The 22,147-nt window shown below is 47.4% G+C and overlaps 1 protein-coding gene across 2 annotated transcripts in view; it reads right to left on the bottom strand.

Moving 5' to 3' along the window:
* Window positions 1-1,994: 1,994 nt before the first annotated feature.
* The window catches only part of parp10 (poly(ADP-ribose) polymerase family member 10), a 49,758-nt gene continuing 29,605 nt past the window's right edge, over window positions 1,995-22,147 (bottom strand). For both annotated transcript variants that reach the window (XM_072576423.1, XM_072576422.1), the window contains 4 exons: window positions 20,469-21,527; window positions 7,279-7,415; window positions 5,479-5,647; window positions 1,995-4,019 (listed from right to left, as the gene is read on the bottom strand). In XM_072576423.1, the coding sequence (XP_072432524.1) occupies window positions 3,727-4,019; window positions 5,479-5,647; window positions 7,279-7,415; window positions 20,469-21,527 (1,658 nt within the window). In that variant the 3' untranslated portion in view covers window positions 1,995-3,726. The remainder of the gene's footprint in view (window positions 4,020-5,478; window positions 5,648-7,278; window positions 7,416-20,468; window positions 21,528-22,147) is intronic.

A 22,147-nucleotide genomic window follows, 5' to 3' on the forward strand; every position in this document is an offset into this window, starting at 1 on the left:
ATAACAGCCTGTCACATTGTTAGTGTTGGATGAGAGTCCGTAATTTCTAATAAAGTGTTCACCTTGGCCTCCAGGCACCCTTTTGATGTGCACACAGTACAGAATGAGAAAGACACATTTCTAACAAAAGGGATAGCTATCTTCAAAATCAGGTTGGGCCATTTGCGAGGGAAGTATTTCACACAATTTGAGGCTGGTGGGGGAGGGAGATGCTTTGGCAGAAGGCGGGGTGTAGAGAAATTGAAGCTTTCAAACTGATGTTGAAAGGCATTGGGGATCAGGGATTGTAAAAGGAGAGGTTAAGTTGAGAATGTGGTGCGGGAAAAGCAGAGCAGGTCAGGCCGCATCCGAGGACCAGGAGAGTCGATGTTTCAGGCAAAAGCCCTTCATCAGGAAGGTCTGGGTAAAGTTTGGTGGAAGAGAGTGGAAGGGCTGAACGCTGTGATTATCCAGTTCAGATGCTTACATCGAATCTGATGATTGTGGAAAAGTAGCCTAGAACACATTATCACAAAAGCAGCATCGGGATGGCAGAATGATGCAGCTTTTTGGTTACAATATGAATCATATAAATATCTGATCACCAGCATCTGTAGTCCTCACTTTTTCCTAGTTGGTTACAATATGAAGGCTTGTTTCAACTTCAGCTGAGCTGCAATCCCACCTGCTCTTTTCAAAATCAAAAAGGCCACCTCAGAGACGGAAAGACAAACAGTATGGCGGTCCGGGGAACACACCATTTGTTCAGCTTCGAGGTGCTGTACAAAGCAGCCTAAACACTGACAATAGTACGAGACTGAATGCAGTGGAGCGTAAGCTACTGCACATAAGAGGGTAACGGGTAGGGTCATGGCCAGGAATGGGGTCAAAGCTATCAAGTGCACAACAGAAAGAAACCTCGGAATATTAAATCTCGGTGTCCACCATGTGAGAAGCAAATTTAGCATTGCCTTAGCACCTCAGTGAATGCACGCTGAGCAAGTCACAAGGTGGAACGTTAACACTGCCCGGTCACCGAGGGGCACAAATCGATGCTTGAAGTCAGTGACTGGGGCAGGGGACAGGGGACTGACCACTGACATCAGGAGATGCTAAGAGGAAGGAGAGTGGACTGTTCAGTTTCCACAGAAGCACAAAAAAAACACGTGGATCTCCACAGACACAGACTTCCAGCTATCAACGTACCCTCAACCAACTCCCCCGCTTCCAAAGCTGCTCAGTCAACGCTGGACCCAACTAAAACCATATTACAAAAGCACATAAAACGTGAGATACTAACAACAAATTTAGATCGCTGTCAATCAATACACAACATTAAATCACAATTAGAAACACTGGCTCAGGCAGGCCAAAGATGAACTTTTAATTAAATCAGAATGTATCTATTATGAGGCACACAATGCAGCAACAGGTTGATTTGTTTGTTTATTTAAACATTTTAAAATCAATTCTCCAAACTTCAACCCTGAGATAAGGTAAATGGTAAAGGGCTGTCCTCTGAGGTGGGGGGAAGTTCAAAACCGCGGCAGTGGTTTAAGGTTAGAGGAGAAAAACTAAAAAGGGACCCGAGGGACAACTCTTTCACACAGAGGGTGGTTCGTGTGTGGAATGAACTGCCAGAGGAAGTGGTAGATGCAGGTTCAGTTCCAACATTTAAAAGACATTTGGATAGATACATGAATAAGTTTAGAGGAATATGGATCAAACACAGGGAAAATGGGACTGGTTTCGTTTGGGAACATATTTGGGGTGGACTAGTTGGACCCAAGGGTCTGGTTCTGTCCTGCATGACTCTGAGAGAGTCATAACTGAGAGTAACGGCAGGCCATTCAGCCTTTACACCTGAATCTGCCTGCTATCCTCCCAGCTTTCTAACACACATTTCTTCTTGACTGATGGTCAGAGGTGGGAGGTCGATGGGTGGAGGAGAAGGAACCCCATTCATTTATCACCACACCCCTACCTCCCCCCCCCCAACCCCCACCCTCCACCAACTCCCCATCACCCAACCCTAAGGCACTGAGGTCAATAGCAGCACTGACCGGCCTGAGCTCAGCCAATCCAGCACCTGAGAGTATTCTGGTGCAGGACCCTGAAGTAGGCCTCACTAATTAATTTCACTGTGTTTCTCCCTATCTCACCAATGGCTGACCCCTCCCCACACTCCTCTCCCTCACCTTGGGCAGCTGATCTCCCCCGAGGGCCAGGCTCCTAAGAAATAGAAGCAGAAGGCCATTCAGCCTCTCAATCAGCTTTGGCATTCAACTCGATAGCGGCTGCTCACGCTCCCCCTCCCACAAGCCCCAGCATCCAGCAAAGAAAGGTCTTTACCCTCAAAACAAAAGGTTGAATCTTATGTGCCCATTTCCCACAAACAACAATCAAATATCTCACAAAATGCTTTAAATGTTATATTTTAAAAGAAATAAAAGCAAGACTTTGTGTGCTTCGAATGAAAGAAGAGCAAGCCATTTCGAGGGCCCCTTGCCTCTGCAAAGGAAGACTCCAGCGCCTTATGGAGCGAATGCCGTAATCTCAGATTTAGGAAGGGAGGATTCCGAGACTCTGTTGGAAGCATTCACAGTTTCGACATTGTGCAGCTTCCACATTCAAACATTACACAGGGAGACAAAACTGGAGCAGTTCAGGGACTGCAGACACCGAAGACCTGTCCTAACTAATTGTTGGGATGTGGGAGGGGTTCCTGACAGGGCCAGTCTCTGTTGGCCATCCCTAATTGCCCCTCAAGCTGTAACTACACAACCACAGCCTTGAGCTGGCTGCAGTGCAGATGTTGCATGGGGGCAGGATCGTACCCTCTTCCTGCTCCAGTAATCAGTCAACCAAGCTCCTCCCAACCTCCCACGCAAACCTCAGATGGTAAGGAGGAGGTCATCTTTGCCAATCAAAAAGTCCGTTTGAAGAACAGATGGTTTCCCCCAAATATTAAATCTAAAAACCTGCTCGTGGATCTGAGGACCGACGTTCCAATCCTGCAATTGAGGCATGGAATTGAGAGCTAGTCTCTGTAACGGTGACTGTTGTAAACCTGCCTCAATTATGTCCATTAGCAAAGGAAATCCACCATCCTTACCCAGTCTGGCCTCCAAGTGACTCCAGGCCAACAGCAATGTGGGTGACTCTTAACTGCCTTCTGAAACGACTAAGAAAACCACGCAAGGGCAATTGGATATGGGGCAACAAAAACTAGCACACGCACACACACAGAGGCACCCGCATCCCATGAACGAATAAAGATACCCCCACTCCATGTGGAAAGAGATGTCATAAAACTGGGAACAAGGCAGTCTGCTCAAAACAGTCACCAGCAGCAGAAAGTAGGCCTACATAATCAGGTGGGCAGCAAGGACTTCTCAAGATACATCCCAGAGGGAAAAAAGGTTTCTCTTTCCTGGATGGCTGGGGTGGAGTGAGGAACTTCAGAGGACTTCAGAAAGCTAGTTAGAATGGCAGTGGGTTTGGGGGGGGGGGGGGGGGGGGGGGGGAGAGGGGGATGTGTTAAAGACAGAGAAGGGACTTGTTACTATCCACTGCCTGACTCAGACAAGGCTCAGTGTGCAGGTTCAAACCTGCCCTGGATAGTTTACCCATCAGCCACAGGGAGACAGGTATGGTTCAACCAGTACAGAGGGCAGGGGATTGTTCTGGAACATGGCAGAAAGCTAGAGTAGAGTAATATCCATGAGGAGCTGTTGTCCAAAGGTATCAGTTGTTCTGGCAGGTGATCAGGTACTGAGGGTACGCCTGGGTGTCATTGAAGATGACAAATATTTTCGGTTTCTCAGAGTTGTCGACAAGCGAGTCATATCTGACTGGCATGTCACTGTTCTCTTTCAGAGGTGGGGTCTTCATCTCGGCCTTGCCGTTGGTGTATGTTCCAGTCAGGACTTTAGCCACAAACACAAACTTATGTCCTTTGGCATTCGGTGGTGAGTACTGGTCCTGTGCTGAGACAACAGCATTAACCGCAAAGTAAACACCTTGCCCATAGACGGTCGCTGGAAGAGAAGCAAACCACACCAGTTAGTGTTTCCCTGATATATCCCTCACCCTCCCAAATCTCCAAAGGCACCGACCGGAAATGGTCCAGTCCAATGCAACAACTAATCGCACTTACGATGCACCATTTGTGTGGCCAAATCCCATTGTCATGTGATGAGACTGAATGGGTCAGAGCTGGGAGCGATCTGAAGAATGCAGTAGGTGGTCACCAAGACTAGTGCCCAGATTTGGCTGGCAGGAGGTGGGCAGGGACTGAGGGAAATGGAACCAGGCACTGGGAGCTACACAATCCTAGACCCTTCAGAGGTAGCCAGGAGACGCAGACTGAAGCTACAGGAACTTCTGAGGGGTGGAGGCAAGGATACAAAGGTGAGGAGCATTGAAGCATCAGGATTTGGTGTGAAATTATCTAAAATCAGAGAGTCAGAGACGTACAGCATGGAAACATACCCTTTGATCCAATTCGTACATGCCGACCAGATATCCTAAATTAATCTAGTCCCATTTGTCAGCATTTGGCCCATATCCGTCTAAACCCTTCCTATTAATATACCCATCCAGATGTCTTTTAAATGCTGTATTTGTACCAGCCTCTGCCACTTCCTCTGGCAGCTCATTCCATACATGTGGTATGAAAAAGTTGCCCCTTAGGTCCCTTTTAAATCTTTCCCCTCTCACCTTAAACCTATACCATCTGGTTCTCGACTCTACTAACTTGGGTAAAAGACCTTGTCTATTTATCCTATCCATGTCCCTCATGATTTTATAAACCTCTACAAGGTCACCCCCTCAGCCTCCGACGCTCCAGGGAAAACAGCCCTAGCCTATTCAGGATGTCTCTGTAGCTCAAATTCTCCCAGTAACGTCCTGCCCTCAGATCACCGTGACCTCTGACACCATCCCCCCGCCCCGTGTCCTAAGTTCACCGTAACCCCTGACAGCCCCATCCTTAGGATGGTGTGACACCCTGACCCCTAACCATTCCTGATGAAGCGCTTTTGCCCAAAATGCCAATTTTCCTGCTCCTTGGAAGCTGCCTGACCTGCTGTGCTTTTCCAGATCATACTCGGACTCTAAAGCCTCAGGATAGTGTGACCCCTGACCTTTATCCTCAGGTCACCATGAACCCTGACGCCTCGGTCCTCAGGATGGTGTGACCCCCAACACCCCGCCCATTGGTATACCATGACCCCTGACCCTCAGCACTCCCTGACCCCAAACCCACCTTGTCATCAGGACATTGTGACCCCTAACCCCCCATCCTCAGGTCACTATGCCCCCTGACCCCGTGTCCTCAGGTCACCATGACCCTGAAACCCGCCCCACTGGGACACCGTGACCCCTGATCCCCTGGGTCCTTGGGACACTGTGACCCCGGACCCCCATGTCCTTGGGATACCGTGACCCCTGACTGCCAGCCTCGGTCAGGGCACGGAGATATTGACTGACACTTACCATTTTTCCCACAGAAGCTCCTGTTGAAGCCATGCATGGAGATTTCTCTGGTGCTCCCCTCAGAGGTCCCATGGAATAGGATCCTCTCGACATCTGTCTGTGTGGCTGCCATACTGGTCTTCTTCAACATGTACTGCTGGTACAACAGCGGGTTATTCACCTTCTCAACCTGCAGCAGGGACATGGTTACAGGTTAACCTCCAGGAGAGATGTGGGCAGGGGGATGGGAGGAGAGAAAGGGGTTGTGGGGGGAAGAGAGAGAGAGAGAGAGAGAGAGAGTGAGAGTGAGAGTGAGAAAGAGAGAGAGAGAAAGAAAGAGAGAGACACAGAAAGGGAGAGAAGGAGACAGACAGAAAGAGAGAGACTCACAAAGGGAGAGGGGGAGAGATACAGCAAGTGGGGATGAGGGAGAGAAAAGAAAGAAACAAAGAAAGAGAGAAAGGCAGCAGAAAAGGAGGGAGAGAGACGGAGAGAAAGGGGGAGGGAAAGAGAGAGAGAGCGAGAGAGAGAGTTAGAGTTAAAGAAAGGCAGGAAGGGGAGGGGAAGAGAGACAGCGAGAGTGATGCAGCTTACACCAAAATATTTTAATGGCTGTAATCATTTGCAGAGTATCGATCAATCACCTGGATTTACACATTCCCCTTTCACAATCCACAATGTGGGTTGGGGAGTGATGGCATCGTGGTATTATCACTGCACCGTTAATGTTCTGTGAACCCGGGTTCAAATCCAGCCACTGCAGGTGGAACTCAATAAATACCTGGAATTAAGAATCTAACGATGACTATGAAACCATTGCCGAATGTCAGAGATAAGAAAAACCCTAATGCCCTTTTGGGAAGGAAATCTGCCATCCTTACCTCGTCTGGATTACATGTGACTCTAATTAGGAATGGTCAATAAACAGTGGCCCAGCCAGTGACGCCCTCATCCCAGGAATGAAAAACAGAGGAACAGCTAATCTTTCCTGTGTATCAAATGTCAATCCTGTGACGGTGTGGCAGATTCACCTTTACAAGTGCGAAGACAATCTTAAAAACATGCAGCAAAACAACTCATTGCTCGGGGGCAGAAGTTAACAAGCAAATGATGTCAGCAGCTTTTGCCCATTTGTGATGACAATCTGAAGCACCAGGGGTAATAAAAACCCCAAGGGCACATCAGCTGCTTGTTAACGTCTAGGCCAATGATTCCCAACCTTCTCAGTGGCATGACAAACTTCGATGAGACAAACAATTCCATAGTACACTTCAATATTTCAACTTGTGGTTTCTATCCTTGTGTTTCTATATCATGGGATTGTTATCGATAAGAGTCAAGAGTGTGGCACTGGAAAAGCACCTAATTCCTGATGAAGGGCTAATGCCCAAAATGTTGATTCTCCTGCTCCTCGGATGCTGCCTGACCTGCTGTACTTTTCCAGCACCACACTCTCGACTCTGATCTCCAGCATCTGCTGTCCTCATTTTCCCCATTATTATTGGTAAGAATGTTATATCTGTCGAAAGTATCCCCACGTTGATAAAGGGTGAACCTAACTCGATGTTGTGGGTGTGATGGTTTTTCAGGGGAGTTTGACACAAGAATCCCTGCTGACACTGGTCTTGTAACCTGCTCTCTGGTATAGAATCTCACAGACGTCAGAGGCTGGGAATTTTCAGCTCAAAGGTTGGAGCCCACACTGGCAGAGGGAACTCTTCCCCCGCCCAACCCCATTCACAATGCAATGACATTTAAACAGTGAGTGAACAAGTTTGGCAAACCAGCATGAGGTATGAGCGGAAACTGCTGTGTCCTCACCTTTATAATGCGGATTTTATTATGCATATCTTTCAGGGTGTCGTAAAAATGTTGCACCATTTTACAATATTCCTCACTTGCTTCGTCCAACTGGACCAGCTCGATTCGTCCAGATGCTAAACATGACACATCGGTATCTGTGGGAAAAGACAGCAGCTAGACATACAGCAGACTCACCCTGGTTTAGCATTTAAATTCTCGATCCCCCGCAACGGCCAAACTACCTGAGAGTCCCCCTCTCAGTTACCAACACACTCCACTTTCTATTCTCGTTGCAAATATTAATGCTGGCAAAGCCAGACCACAGCAGTGGCTGGAGGAGGAGCAAGTGGAAGGTGGTGGTATTATCACTGGACTGTTAATCAAGAGAGGAGAAAGTGAGCAGGTGCTGGAGAGTCAGAGTCGACAGCGTGTTGCTGGAAAAGCACAGCAGGTCAGGCAGCATCTGAGGAGCAGGAGAATCAACGTTTCGGGCATAAGCCCTTCATCACTCATTTATGCCTGAAACGTGGATTCTCCAGCTCCTCGGATGCTGCCTGACCTGCTGTGCTTTTCCAGCGCCCACCCTCGACTGCTAATCCAGAGACTCAGGTAATGTTCTGGGGACCCAGGTTCGAAACCTACCATGGCAGATGGTAGAATTTGAATTCAGTAAATATCTGGAATGATGAGCGTGAATCCATTGCCGATTGTCGGAAAAACCCATCTGGATCACTCATGTCCTTCAAGGAAGGAAACTGCCATCCTTACCTGGTCTCGCCTACACGTGACTCCAAACCCACAGCAATATGGTTGGCTCTTAACTGCCCTCTGGGCATTTGAGTTGGGCAATAAATGCTGGGCCTAGCCAGCAATGCCCTCATGCCATGAATGAATAAAGAAAATAAAGGGGATGTTCACTATTATATTAATATTCATTCCTCAACCAATATCACCGAATTGGACTGAGCTACAAATTCTGCTTTCCATGGGGCGCTGTGACATTTACATAAACAATCATTCGAAAACTACTTGATTGGCACAGAGACCCATAAAGAGCTGAGCAGAATGCAGCAGGCAATACCCATCACATACAAGAGAGAACCAGATAAATACCTGAGGCTAAAACAGTTTGAGGGATATGGGAAAGAGTTGGCTGCCTGGGCTCCAAATCAGTTTGGTTTAGTTTAACCGTGGGAGGTGTCGCTGTGATGATCTGCTTATGCAATGGTTTCCACATCGAAGGTCATGTGTGTCTGGTCAGAGTCCCACTAACCCCCCCAGCTGGATGGGTGTGTATCGGGTTAAAGTGAGAGTCACAACCTCCCCAGAGGCAGCAGCACAACCTACACTGGATCCCTGTAGCTGGACAGGAGAGGGTTAAACTCCCAGACAGGTTTTCAGCACCTTACTGACACTCACAGAGAGGAGGCGCTATACCATCACAGGGGCCCAGCTTCCCCATGAGACAGTCCACATTCTCAGGGGTTTGGAATGTACCCCATGGGGGGGTGGGGGGGGGTAGGTGAGTTCCAGAAAGGAAGGGATACCCCCCACCCCCAGTGCCCCAAACAATATTTACCCCATAACGTCACTACTGAGGTTTGCTAGTGCCATTCAATGTGGGGGGGTGTGGGGGGTGTTTAAAACTACTGCGGTGGGTACTGGGACGTTGGGGGTAGGGGGGTATGGGAACCAAGGAAAGTGGTCAGCAAGTGGAAGGATTGCCAAGAAGAGAGAAATTAAGGCAATTAAGTCTAACAGGAAGAATAGGTTTGGACCAGGTTAATGAACACAGCAGGACTGGTGATCTGAAGTGTTTTTATTTCAATGCAAGGAGTATAGTAGGTAAGGCAGATGAGCATCGAGCCTGGATTAGTACATGGAACTACAATGCTTGAGAAAAGGGCAGGACTAGCAGCTCAAAGTTCCAGGGTTTACATGTCTCAGACATGATAGAGAGGGATGTAAAAGGGGTGGAGGAGTTGCATTGCTAGTAAAGGACATGACACGGTTGCATTACTAGTTACGGAGATGTCATCGTTGCACTAAGATTACATCTTGGAGGGATCATCCAGTGAGGCAATATGGACTAAGAAAGATGAGTCACTATGATGGTGTTATACTATAAACCTCCCAATTATCAGTGGGAGATAGAGGAAGAGATATGTCAGCAGATCGTGGAAAGGTGTAAAACCAACAGGGCTATTGTAGATGGTGATTTTACCTTCCCCAATATCTTAAAGCTTAATGGAATTATCATCACTGTTCCCAAAATGCTCTAAGCCAGGGGCTTAGATGGGGCAGAATTTGTTAGGTGTATCCAGGAGGGTTTCTTGAAACAACCTGTAAATAATCCAAATAGGGGAGGGCAGAATTAGACCTTGTCTTGGGAAAAAGAGCCTGGCCAGGTGGTCAAAGTCTTAGTGATGAGCATTTTGGGAACAGTGATCATAATTCCATTAAGTTTTAAGATATTTATGGTTAAGGATAAGACTGGTCCTCAGATGAAAACGCTAAAATGGGGGAAGGCTAATCACAACAGTGTTAGGCAGGAACTTGAGAAATTAGACGGGTCAGCTGTTTGAGGGTAAATCCACATCTGACATGGGGGAGTCTTTTAAAGAATAGTTGATCAGAGTTTGGGACCAGAATGAGAATGAAAGATAAGGATGCAAGAATCAGAAAACCTGATGACAAGAGATATTGACAGGTTAATCAAAAAGGAAAATGAAGCATATGTAAGGTTTAGGCAAGTGAAATCAGACAAGGCAGTTGAGGAATATAAAGGAAGCAAGAGAGAAATTAAACTAGGAATTAGGAGAGCTCAAAAGGGGCAGGAAATGTCCTTAGTGAGTAGGATTAAGAAGAATCCCAATGCATATATATATATTAGGAGCAACTGGGGAATCAGCGATGAAGGATTTAAAGAGAGAGTTAAGAAGAGCAAATAGAGGACACGAGCAGTCTTTATTAAATAGAATAAAGGAGAACCCTAAAGCTTTCTATAGGTATGTGAGGAATAAAAGGATGATTAGGGTAGGAATAGGGCCAATCAAAGACAGAAGTGGGAAGTTGAATGTGGACCCCGTGGAGATCGGAGAGGTGCCAAACAAACATTTCTCATCGGTTTTCACTCAGGAAAAGCAGAATATTGTAGAGGAAAAGAATGAGATACGAAATATTAGATTAGAAAGGATCGAGGTTAGTTACGAACAGGTGTTATCAATTCTAGAAGGAGTGAAGATAGGCAAGTCCCCTGGGCCGGATGGGATTTATCAGAGGATTCTCTGGGAAGCTAGGGAGGAGATAGCCGAGCGTTTGGCTTTGATATTTGAGTTGTCATTGTACCAGAGGACTGGAGGATTGCAAATGTTGTGCCCTTGTTCAAGAAGGGCAGTAGAGATGACCCAGGTAATTATAGACCAGTGAGCCTTACTTCTGTTGTAGGAAAGGTTTTGGAAATGATTATAAGAGATAAGATTTATCATCATCTAGCAAGCAACAATTTGATTTCAGATAGTCAGCATGGTTTTGTCAAGGGCAGGTTATGTCTCACATTGAGTTTTTTGACAAAGTAACCAAGCATGTGGATGAGGGTAGGGCAGTTGACGTGGTGCACATGGACTTCAGTAAATCCTTTGATAAGGTTCCACATGGTAGGCTGTTGGAGAAAATGCAGAGGCATGGGATTGAGGGTGATTAAGCAGTTTGGATTAGAAACTGGCTTTCTGAAAGAAGGCAGCGAGTGGTGGTTGATGGAAAATATTCAGCCTGGAGTCTGGTTACTAGTGGTGTGCCACAAGGATCTGTTTTGGGACCACTGCTGTTTGTCATTTTTATAAATGACTTAGATGCAGGCATAGGTGGATGGATTAGTAAATTTGCAGATGACACTAAAGTTGGTGGAGTAGTGGACAGTGTGGAAGAATGTTACAGGTTGCAGAGGGACTTGGATAAACTGCAGAATTGGGCTGAGAGGTGGCAAATGGAGTTCAATGCAGCTAAATGTGAGGTGATGCACTTTGGGAAGAATAACAGGAGGACAGCGTACTGGATCAATGGAAAGATTCTTGGTAGTGTGGATGTGCAGAGGGATCTTGGAGTCCACGTACATAGATCCCTGAAAGTTGCCACCCAGATGGATAGTGCTGTTAAGAAGGCATACGGTGTGTTAGGTTTCATTTGTGGAGGATTGAGTTCCGGAACCACAGTATCATGCTACAACTGTACAAAACGCTAGTGTGGCTGCACTTGGAATGTTGTGTACAGTTCTGGTCCCCATATTTCAGGAAGGATGTGGAAGCATTGGAAAAAGTGCAGAGGAGATTTACCAGGATGTTGCCTGGTCTGGAAGAAAGCTCTAATGAGGAAAGGCTGAGAGACTTGGGACTGTTCTCATTGGAAAGAAGGCGGCTAAGAGGGGATTATAGATACACACAAGATGATCAGAGGATTAGACAGGGTAGATAGTGAAAGTCTTTTTCCTAGGATATTGATGTCAGCTTGTACGAGGAGCATAACTACAAATTGAGGGGTGATAGATTTGTGATAGATTTAAGACAGATGTCAGAGGCAGGTTCTTTACTCAGAGAGTGGTAAGGGCGTGGAATGCCTTACCTGCTAATGTAGTCAACTGAGCCACATTAGGGAGATTTAAACGATCCTGAGATAAGCTCATGGATGATGATGGGATAGGCTAGGTGGACGAGCTGAGAATAGTTCACAGGTCAATGCAACATCAAGGGCCGAAGGGCCTGTTCTGTGCTGTATTGTTCTATGTTCTATGAACAGATCCACTCAAGGACAAAGGAGGGAATTTATGCATGGAACCAGAGGAAGTGGGTAAGGTCCTTAATGAGTACTTTGCACTGGTATTCACTAAGGAGAAGGACTTGGTAATGGTAAGATTAGAGTATGTTGATGTTTTAGGGCATGTAGATATTAAAGAGACGGTGGTATTGGGCATCCTGGAAACATTAAGGTAGGTAAGTCCCCAGGGCCTGATGGGATCTATCTCAGGATGCTGAAGGAGGCAAGGGAGGAGATTACTGGGGCCTTAGTAAAGATTTTTGGATCCTCTTTCACCACAGGGGAGGCCCCAGAAGACTGGAGAATAGCCAATGTTGCTCCTTTGTTTAAGGAGGGCAACAGAGATAAACCAGGAAATTTTAGACCAGTGAGCCTTACATCAGTGATAAGGAATTTATTGGAAAAGTGACAGTATTTATTCACATTTGGAAAAGAATGGATTTATTCGGGATAATCAGCATGACTTTGTTCAGGGGAGGTCTTGTCTCACAAATCTGACTGAGTTTTTTTGAGGGAGATGATTGATAAGGATAGGACAGGGGATGTTGTCTACATGGACTTCACTGAAGCAACTGACAAGGTCCTCGCGGTAGGTTGGTCCAGAAGATTAAGTCACATGGGATCCATGGTGAGTTGGTAGGTTGGCTTGGTCAGAGAAGACAGAGGGTAATTGTGGAGGGGTGTTTTTCTGACCAGAGGTCAGACTAGTGATGGGTCAGTCAGTGCTGGGACTTCTATGGTTTGTAGGATGAAAATGTAGGTGGGCTGATTTGTAAGTTTGCAGATGACATGATAATTGGCAGACTTGTGGATAGTGAGGAAGTTTGCCAAAGGATAAATCAGGATCTGGATCAGTTGGAAAGTTAGAACATAGAATATAGAAGAATACAGCACAGTACAGGCCCTTTGGCCCTCGATGTTGGGCCGATCAAAGCCCACCTAACCTACACTAACCCACTATCCTCCATATACCTATCCAATGCCTGCTTAAATACCCATAAAGAGGGAGAGTCCACCACTGCTACTGGCAGGGCATTCCATGAACTTACGACTCGCTGAGTGAAGAACCTACCCCTAACATCAGTCCTATATCTACCCCCCCTTAATTTAAAGCTATGCCCCCTTGTAATAGCTGACTCCATACGTGGAAAAAGGTTCTCACTGTCAACCCTATCTAACCCCCTAATCATCTTGTACACCTCTATCAAGTCACCCCTAAACCTTCTTTTCTCCAATGAAAACAACCCCAAGTGCCTCAGCCTTTCCTCATAGGATCTTCCTACCATACCAGGCAACATCCTGGTAAACTTCCTCTGCACCTGTTCCAGTGCCTCCACATCCTTCCTATAGTATGGCGACCAAAACTGCACACAATATTCTAGATGCGGCCGCACCAGAGTCTTATACAACTGCAGCATGACCTCAGGACTCCGGAACTCAATTCCTCTACCAATAAAAGCCAGTACGCCATATGCCTTCTTCACTGCACTATTTACCTGGGTGGCAACTTTCAGAGATCTGTGTACATGGACACCAAGATCCCTCTGCTCTTCCACACTACCAAGTATCCGACCATTAGCCCAGTACCCCATCTTTTTATTACTCTTACCAAAGTGAATCACCTCACACTTAGCTACATTGAACTCCATTTGCCACCTTTCTGCCCAGCTCTGCAGCTTCTCTATATCCCGCTGTAACCTGCCACATCCTTCCTCACTGTCTACAACTCCTCCGACTTTCGTATCGTCCGCAAACTTGCTCACCCAACCTTCTAACCCTTCCTCCAGGTCATTTATAAAAATGACAAACAGCAATGGTCCCAAAACAGATCCTTGCGGAACACCGCTAGTGACGGCACTCCAAGATGAACCTTTGCCATCAACTACTACCCTCTGTCTTCTTCCAGCCAGCCAATTCCTAATCCAAACCTCCAACTCACCCTCAATGCCATATCTCTGTATTTTCTGCAGTAGCCTACCATGGGGGACCTTATCAAACGCCTTACTAAAATCCATATACACCACATCTACCGCTTTCCCCTCATCTACCTCCTTAGTCACCTTCTCAAAGAATTCAATAAGGTTTGTGAGGCGAGAGGGGAGAAAGATTGAGGATATGAGAGAAAAGGTTTTTTTTTTACACAGAAGCTGTTAGGTACCTGGAGCATGCTGCCAGGGGAGATGGTGAAGTCAACGTTTCGGATGTAACCTTTCTTCAGGATTCTTACAATAAATTCAATAAAGTTGGGGAGAGAAATGTCAGACGGAATTTAATCTGAACAAGTGTGAGGTAATGAACCTCGGGAGGTGATATTCAAGAGGAGAGTATACAGTAAACGGCAGGATCCTGAGGAACATTGGCACATATTGAGGAGATGTTGGGGTACAGGTCTGTACTTTGCTGGAAATGGATAAGATGGTAAAGAAGGTGCACAGCATGCTTGCCTTTATCAATCAAGGCCTTCAGTATAAAGTTGGCAAGTCATGTTGCAGCTGCATAACACTTTAGTTAGGCCATATTTGGAGTACTGTGCGCAGTTCTGGTTCCCACACTATAGGAAGGAAATGGAGGCTTTGGAAAGGGTGCACAAACAGTTTACCAGGATGTTGCCTGGATTGGAGGGCATTAGCTATAAGGACAAGTTGAACAAACTTGGATTGTTTTCGCTAGAGCATCGGAGGCCGAGGGGTGACCTGATAGAAGCGTATAAAATTAAGAGAGGCATTGACAGGGTGCATAGTCAGAGTCTTTTTTCCCCAGTGGAAATGGCAAATACTAAGGGGCATTGATTTAAGGCGAGAGGGGAGAAAGATTGAGGATATGAGAGAAAAGGTTTTTTTTTTTTTACACAGAAGCTGTTAGGTACCTGGAGCATGCTGCCAGGGGAGATGGTGAAGTCAATGTTTCGGATGTAACCTTTCTTCAGGATTCTTACAATAAATGCTGTTTTACTCACAATTGATCTGTCACTCTTCCTCAATCTGATGTTCCAATAATTCCTGATCATTGTCAGTAAAAGCTAGCCCAGGTGAGGCTCAAACTCACAACCTTGGCCTCTCACACACCTCTATACTGTCATCCAAGTACCACACACTAACCAATTGCGCCACGGAGCCAGCCAGTCCTGGAGAAGGATTACACCTGAAATGTTGACTTCACTACCACCTGATGCTGCCTGTCTTGCTGTGTTCTCCCAGACTCCTGCCTGTCTATTTTGGATTCCAGCATCTGCCACATTTTGTCTCTAAGGAGAGATGGTAGAAGCAGGAAAGATAGCAGTATTTAAGAGGCAGTTCGACAGACCCAGGAACAGACAGGGTGATGGAAATAGTTTAGAATAGCATCACGGTCAGCACAGGCATGGTGGGCCGAAGGGCCTGTTCCTGTGCTGGGCTGTTCTGTGTTCTAAAGTATATGATCTGCACAGAAGGCCATAAGATATAACAGCAGCATTAGGTCTGCTCTGCCTTTCAATCATGGCTGACATGTTTCTCATCCCCACTCTCCCGCCTTCTCCCTGTAATCCTTGATCCCCTTACTAATCAAGAACCTATCTATTTCTGTCTTAGATACACACTCAATGACTTGGCTTCCACAGCCCTCTGGGGCAATGAGTCCCACAGATTCCCCAACCTCTGCCTGAAAGGCCACCTGCTCATCTCAGTTCTAAAGGGTCATCCCTTCACTCTGAGGCTGTGCCCTCGGATCCCAGTCTCTCCAACTTGCAGAAACATCTTCTCCTTGTCCACTCTATCCAGGCATCTCAGTATTCTGTAAGTTTTAATTAGACTGCCCCCCTCAACCTTCTAAACACCAGTGAATACAAACGTAGAGTCCTTCATCCCCTGGATCATTCCTGGGCACCTCCTCTGCACCCCCTCCAAGGCAGCACATCCTTCCTTAGATATAGGGCCCAAAATGTGTCTCAATCACTGCCATGGGCGGGGGGGGGGGTCACAATGCCATGAGAGGGTGGGCTTCCAGTAGTACACTGTGGCCACTCAGATTGCTTAAGTTGAGCAGGGTCTTGGTGAGATCACACCTAGGGCACCATTTGGTGTTTAAAGTTCAAAAACAAAGAGAGAATATAAGTGCATTGGAAGCAATTCAGTAGAGGAGGTGGATTGATTGAAATATGAGATCTGGAGAGCACACCTCCCCTTGTGGGAGGAGCTAGAGGGAGGGACCCCATTTACAAAAACGGGGGCACTTGTTGAGGGCAGTGAACTGGAGAATTTTGCGTTTCACACAGAGTGTGGACTGTGTGTGGAATGAGCTGCCAGAGGAAGTGGTGGAGGCTGGTACAGTTACAACATTTAAAAGGCACCTGGATGCGGACATGAATTGGAAGGGTTCAGAGGGATATGGGCCAAGTGCTGGCAAATGGGACTGGATTACCGTATTTCCGCAAGTAATAGTCGATCTCATGTAAAAGGCAAAAACAATGACTGCAGATGCTGGAAACCAGATTCTGGCGCAGAGTGGTGCTGGAAAAGCACAGCAGTTCAGGCAGCATCCGAGGAGCAGGAAAATCGATGCTTCGGGCAAAAGCCCTTCATCAGGAATTCCCGCTCCAGTTTCCAGTCTGCCGGTTGCTCTGCTCTACTCCTGGTCTTCCAGTTTGCTGGCTGTTATATTCCATTCCAGGTTTTCAGAATTACCATAATTCATTTTTTTCTCTCCCTTCATTTAGAGATCAATAGGGCCTCTGCTAATGATATGGTAGGAATTCTGATGGGCATGAATTTCCCATCAATTTCCCTCAAAAGTAGTATCCATGTAATAGCCGACCCCATAAATTTAACCTTAAAAAGTAGTCAAAAAATTTGACTATTAATTCGAGTATATACGGTAGTTTAGGATATCTAGTCAGTACGGACAAGTTGGACCGAAGGATCTGTTTCTGTGCTGTACATCTCTATGACTCTATGATCTGCTCCTGTCCCCAAGAGAGAGTGATGGTGGCAGAGATTTACTGAGTACAGAGATAAACAGTATCATGACGAAGAAGGGAGTTAATGGGTATTGGGTCAACAGCAAAGTGTGGAGGGGGCTCCAAATAGAACAGCCCTGACCTTACTAAAATAGCTGCTCCTGATCACAACTTGTATGCTCAGGTATATCCTTCTGAATCCTGTTTTAATAATTGTTAAATTATGGCGTTGGCTGTGAATTAGGACATAGAACATTACTGCGCAGTAAAGGCCCTTCGGCCCTCGATGTTGCGCCGACCTTTGGAACCCATCTGAAGCCCATCTATCTGAAAATTCTTCTCCGGTGTCCTGAGGGTTGGAAAAGATGAGGAATAAATGCATTTAAATAGTGCCGACGCTGGAAATCTGAAATTTACGCTGGAGAAACTCAGCAGGTCTGGCAGCATTTGCTGAGAGAGAAACAGCATTAACTTTTCGAGTCTGAAAAAACTCTTCTTCAGAACGAAGTATGTCAAAGCCATAAAGAAAAATGGAAGACTTTGCTTCAAGATTAATACGCAGGCGCCATCTGCAGGGCAATGGGCAGGTTGTGGAGTTTGTGACTGTCAGAAATCTGCTGACAACTGTCAGCCGATATACGTCAAAGTGCCAACTCGAATACCAGGGAATGGTCCAGCTACTGTAATCAGGATGGCTAACAGAATGGCGACCCTTATTTCAAAGGGGTTAGAGTACAAGAGTAAGGATGGAGAAAGTGAGTACCGCAGATCTTGGAGAGTCAGAATCGAAAAGTGTGGTGCTGGAAAAGCGCAGCAGGTCAGGCAGCAAGCAAGGGGCAGGAGAGTTGACATTTCGGGCATAAGCCGTTCATCAGGAGCGTAAGTGGTGGGGGGGGGATGTGGCAAGGGGGCTGAGTGATAAATAGCTGGGTGGGAGATAGGACTGGGGGAAGGTAGCTGGGAATGTGGCAGGTGGGGGCTGGTGGTGATAGGTCGGAACGAAGGGTGGAGTGGATAGGTGGGAAGGGAGCTAGACAGGTAGGATAGTTCAAGAGGGCGGTGCCGAGTTGGAGGGTTGGATCTGGGATGAGGTGGGGGGAGGGGAGATGAGGAAACTGGTGAAGTCGATGATGATGCTGTGTGTTTGGTCCCAGCGTAGAAGATGAGGCGTTCTTCCTCCAGGTGTTAGGTGGTTAGGGTTTGGCAGTGGAGGAGGCCTAAGACTTGCATTATCCTTGGTGGAGTGGGAGGGGGAGTTGAAGTGGTTGGCCACAGGGCGGTTGGGTCGTTGGGTGTCCCAGAGATGTTCCCTGAAATGTTCCGCGAGTTGGTGTCCTGTCTCCCTAGTGTAAGGGAATGGATCCCAAAAGCAATGGAAACAGTAGATGAGGTGTTTGGAGCTGCAGGAAAATCTCAGCCAGATGTGGAAGGATCCTTTGGGGCCTTGGACGGAGGTGAGGGGGGAGGTATAGGCACAGGTTTTACACCTCTTGCAGTTTCAAGGGGAAGTGCCGGGAGTGGGCCTAACGAGGGAGTCATGGAGGGAATGGTCTCTGCGGAACACAGATAGGGGTGGGGAGGGAAATATATCCCTGGTGGTTTAAGAGTAAGGACGTCTTACTGCAACTGTACAAGGTGCTGGTGAGGCCACATCTGCAACACTGTGAGCAGTTTTACATTAAAGATCATTGAATCCCTACAGTGTAGTAAAAGACCACTTGGCCCATCCAGTCCATACCACTCCTCTGAAGAGCATCCCACCCAGACCTGTCACCCTCCCCACTACTCTGCCCCTGTAACCCTGCATTTCCCATTCACCTCACCTGCACAGCTTTGGACTGCGGGAGGAAACCCACACTGACCACAGGGAGAATATGCAAACTCCACACAGATAGTTACCAAGACTGGAATCGAACCAGGGTCCCTGGTGCTGTGATGGCAGCAGCACCAACCACTGAGCCACCGATAATAAGACAGGGTTTCGATGGAGACAGTTCGGAGAGGGCTCACTCTGATCCCTGGTTTGGAGGGACTGTTTTATGAGCAAAGGCTGAACAGATTGGCTAAACACTAGCCACTGGAGAATGCGAGGAGATCTCAGTGAAACATATCCATTTCTTAAGGGGCTGGATGGGGTAAATGCTGCCCCTTCAGAGAGAGTCTAGGACCAGAGAGCGTGGTCTCAGAACGAAGGAGCATCAAGACTGAGATGAAGAGGAATTTCTTCTCTCAGAGGGTTGAGGGTCTTTGGAACTCCTTGCCACACAGAGCTGTGGGGACAGAGTCCTTGTGTATATTTAAGGCTGAGATAGAGTTTCGATCAGTTGAGGAATCAAGGGTTACAGGGAAAAGGGGTCAGAGCAGGCTTGAGAAGCCGAACCTCCTGACCCGATTTCTTATGTTTGTTACAGACTGATTTCTAGACGGTGGGATTCATACAAGGGGGGAGATGGTTAAAACAACGACTGCAGATGCTGGAAACCAGATTTTAGATTAGAGGGGTGCTGGAAAAACACAGCAGTTCAGGCAACATCCGAGGAGCAGGAAAATCGACGTTTCGGGCAAAAGCCCTTCATCAGGGACAGGTTAGGATGATATTCACTGGAGTTGAGAAGAATAAGGGGGAAATGGGTGGCACGGTGGTTCAGTGGTTAGCACTGCTGCCTCACTGCACCAGGGTCCCAGGTTCAATTACAGCCTTGGGTGACTGACTGTGTGGAGTTTGCATGTTCTCCCTGTACTCCAGTTTCCTCCCACAATCCAAAGATGTGTAGGTCAGGTGGATTGGCCATGCTAAATTGCCCATAGTGTTCAAGCCAAGTTTAGGTTAGGTGCGTTAGGGATAAACGTTGAGCAATGGAGAATGATTGTGTGGGATACTCTTCCGAGGGTCAGTGTGGACTTGTTGGGCTGAAGGGCCTGTTTCCACGCTGTAGGGATTCTATGAAATAAATTTCACAGAAACTCTAGCAGGACTGGACAGGGTAAACACAGGAAGGATGTTCCAGATGATTGAGGTATCCAGAATCGGAGGGGGGGGGGGTTAGATGAGGAGAAATGGTTTCACCCAGGAAGTGGTGAACCTGTGGCATTCTGTCCCACAGAAAATGGTCAAGGCCAAAATATTGAATGTTTTCAAGATGAAATTAGATACAGCTTTTAGGGTAAAGGGATCAAAGAGAAAGCAGGAACAGGAATCATGGTTGGATGGTCAGCCATCTGGAAGGGCTGAATGGCCTACTGCTATTCCTATTTTCTATGTTTCTAATGCCATCAGTGAGAGGGTTGAGGGGAGTATGTGGGAGGGGATGAACATGCTACAATCAGCAGCAATGAGGAGCCATTTCTTTATCCTTCAGGCAGTGTAAGGACAAAATGTTTTAAACATGGCGACCAGTGGAGCAGGGCTCATTGAGTCCATGGCTTCTTGTATCCAAACAACTCTGGCATGGAAAATAGTGCTTACCATTTGGGAGGGAGAAAAGCTTCCTTTCAACTCGAATGGTTTCTGCCGCCCCCAAGTCATATTCCTCCATTCGCTCAAAGTCAATGGTGTAGGGTTTGCTGTCAAAGATCACATCAATCTTCTTCTCCTTCTGTTGAAATGCTCTCTCTATGAACGTACACGCTTTCAGGGAGTAGGGCACGGTGGTACCATCTCGACAATGCCTCACCCACTGGACAGACCTGGCCACTGTCATTTCCTCCACCTTCGCCATTTCATCCTGGGCGATCCAGTGCATGAGGCGGGCAATGTCCTCCTTGGCGTCAATGACGTAATCCGCAAACCCGTGAACCCTGACCTCAGCGCCCTGCGGGGCGATCGCCACGGCGTGTTTCCGCTGGAGGTATTCCAAGTAGTCAGCGTAATCTTTGCTCAGGTTCTGGAAGCACTGGTGCTTCATCACTTCCTCACGGAGCTGGGAGCGGACACTGCTCTCCAACTCCTTCACCAATCGGTCAATGTCCCCGTCGCTATCGCCACAGATCATCAGCTGCGCTGAATTGGAGCTCCGCGTGGCCTCCGCCATGGACATCCTGATTGCTTCCTCAAGGCTGGCCTCTGCGCTCCCCCCGTGGGAAATCCCAGCAGAAAGCTCCTGTCGGCCTGTGGCCATTTGCTTGGAAAGTTGAAGGGCTTTCTGAAGCTCCTCGTCCTCACTGGTCAGCTGGTACCTGCTATCCATGGAGTACTGGAGGGCAAGGCAGAGCTCGGCATCATCCATGTCTTGGTCAAGGACAGCTGCCACCCCAGTGCCCACTGTCGCCTCCTCAGTCTTGCCTCCATCTTTATCCTGATGACTCTCTGCGTCAGCTCCAGCAGAAGGCTCATCGTCGGCTCTGTCAATGCCATCGCCCTGACGCAGGTTGTTTGGTTGGTCGGTGTAGAGATCCTCCTCAATCGGAGTGCACTCGTTCCCATCGGAAACCCTTTGGGAAGTTGTGACAATCCCACCTTTGTTCCTCCTCTGGCTTGAGGCACCTGTGGTGTCTTTAATCGACGCGAGAAGATTCTGGATTTCGTCTGGAAGAAAAGCCACTGTGAGAAGCTGACCAGGAGATCACATTTCTGCTGGTCCCACCCCATGTCACACTCCACCAAGACCTCTCCTCCTTTCACAGCATATGGACAAAGCCAACATTTGTTCTCTATCCGCAGCTGCCCTTGAACGGAGGGGGTCCCTGGATCATTTCAGAGGGTAGTTAAGAGGCGACCACATTGCTGTAGGCCTTGAGTCACGTGTAAGCCAGACAGAGCCACAAACCTACACCCACTTCCATCCAGAAGGACAAGGACAAGGACATCACTCCCTGTAAGTTCCCCTCTAAGCCACTCACCACCCTGACTTGGAAACGTATTGCCGTTCTTTGTCACTCATCTTAACGACACAAAATGGACTGCAGTGGTTCAACAGGGCACCTCACCGCCTACTTCTCAAGGGGAAATTGGCCAAACCAACAGTATGCTTGTGGCCCATCGGGTCAACACTGACATACCTCCCACTAAAAGTACACTGACACCAACTTTCTGGTGTCCTTGAATGTTGTGATATTTGAAGTGCTCATCCAGACATCTTTGCAAGGTTGTAAGGTTTCTGGCCATTTACCATCCCAGGCAGTGCATTGCAGATTCCCACCACCCTC

This window comes from Chiloscyllium punctatum, chromosome 8 (assembly GCF_047496795.1).
Source record: "Chiloscyllium punctatum isolate Juve2018m chromosome 8, sChiPun1.3, whole genome shotgun sequence".
Lineage (NCBI taxonomy): Eukaryota > Metazoa > Chordata > Chondrichthyes > Orectolobiformes > Hemiscylliidae > Chiloscyllium > Chiloscyllium punctatum.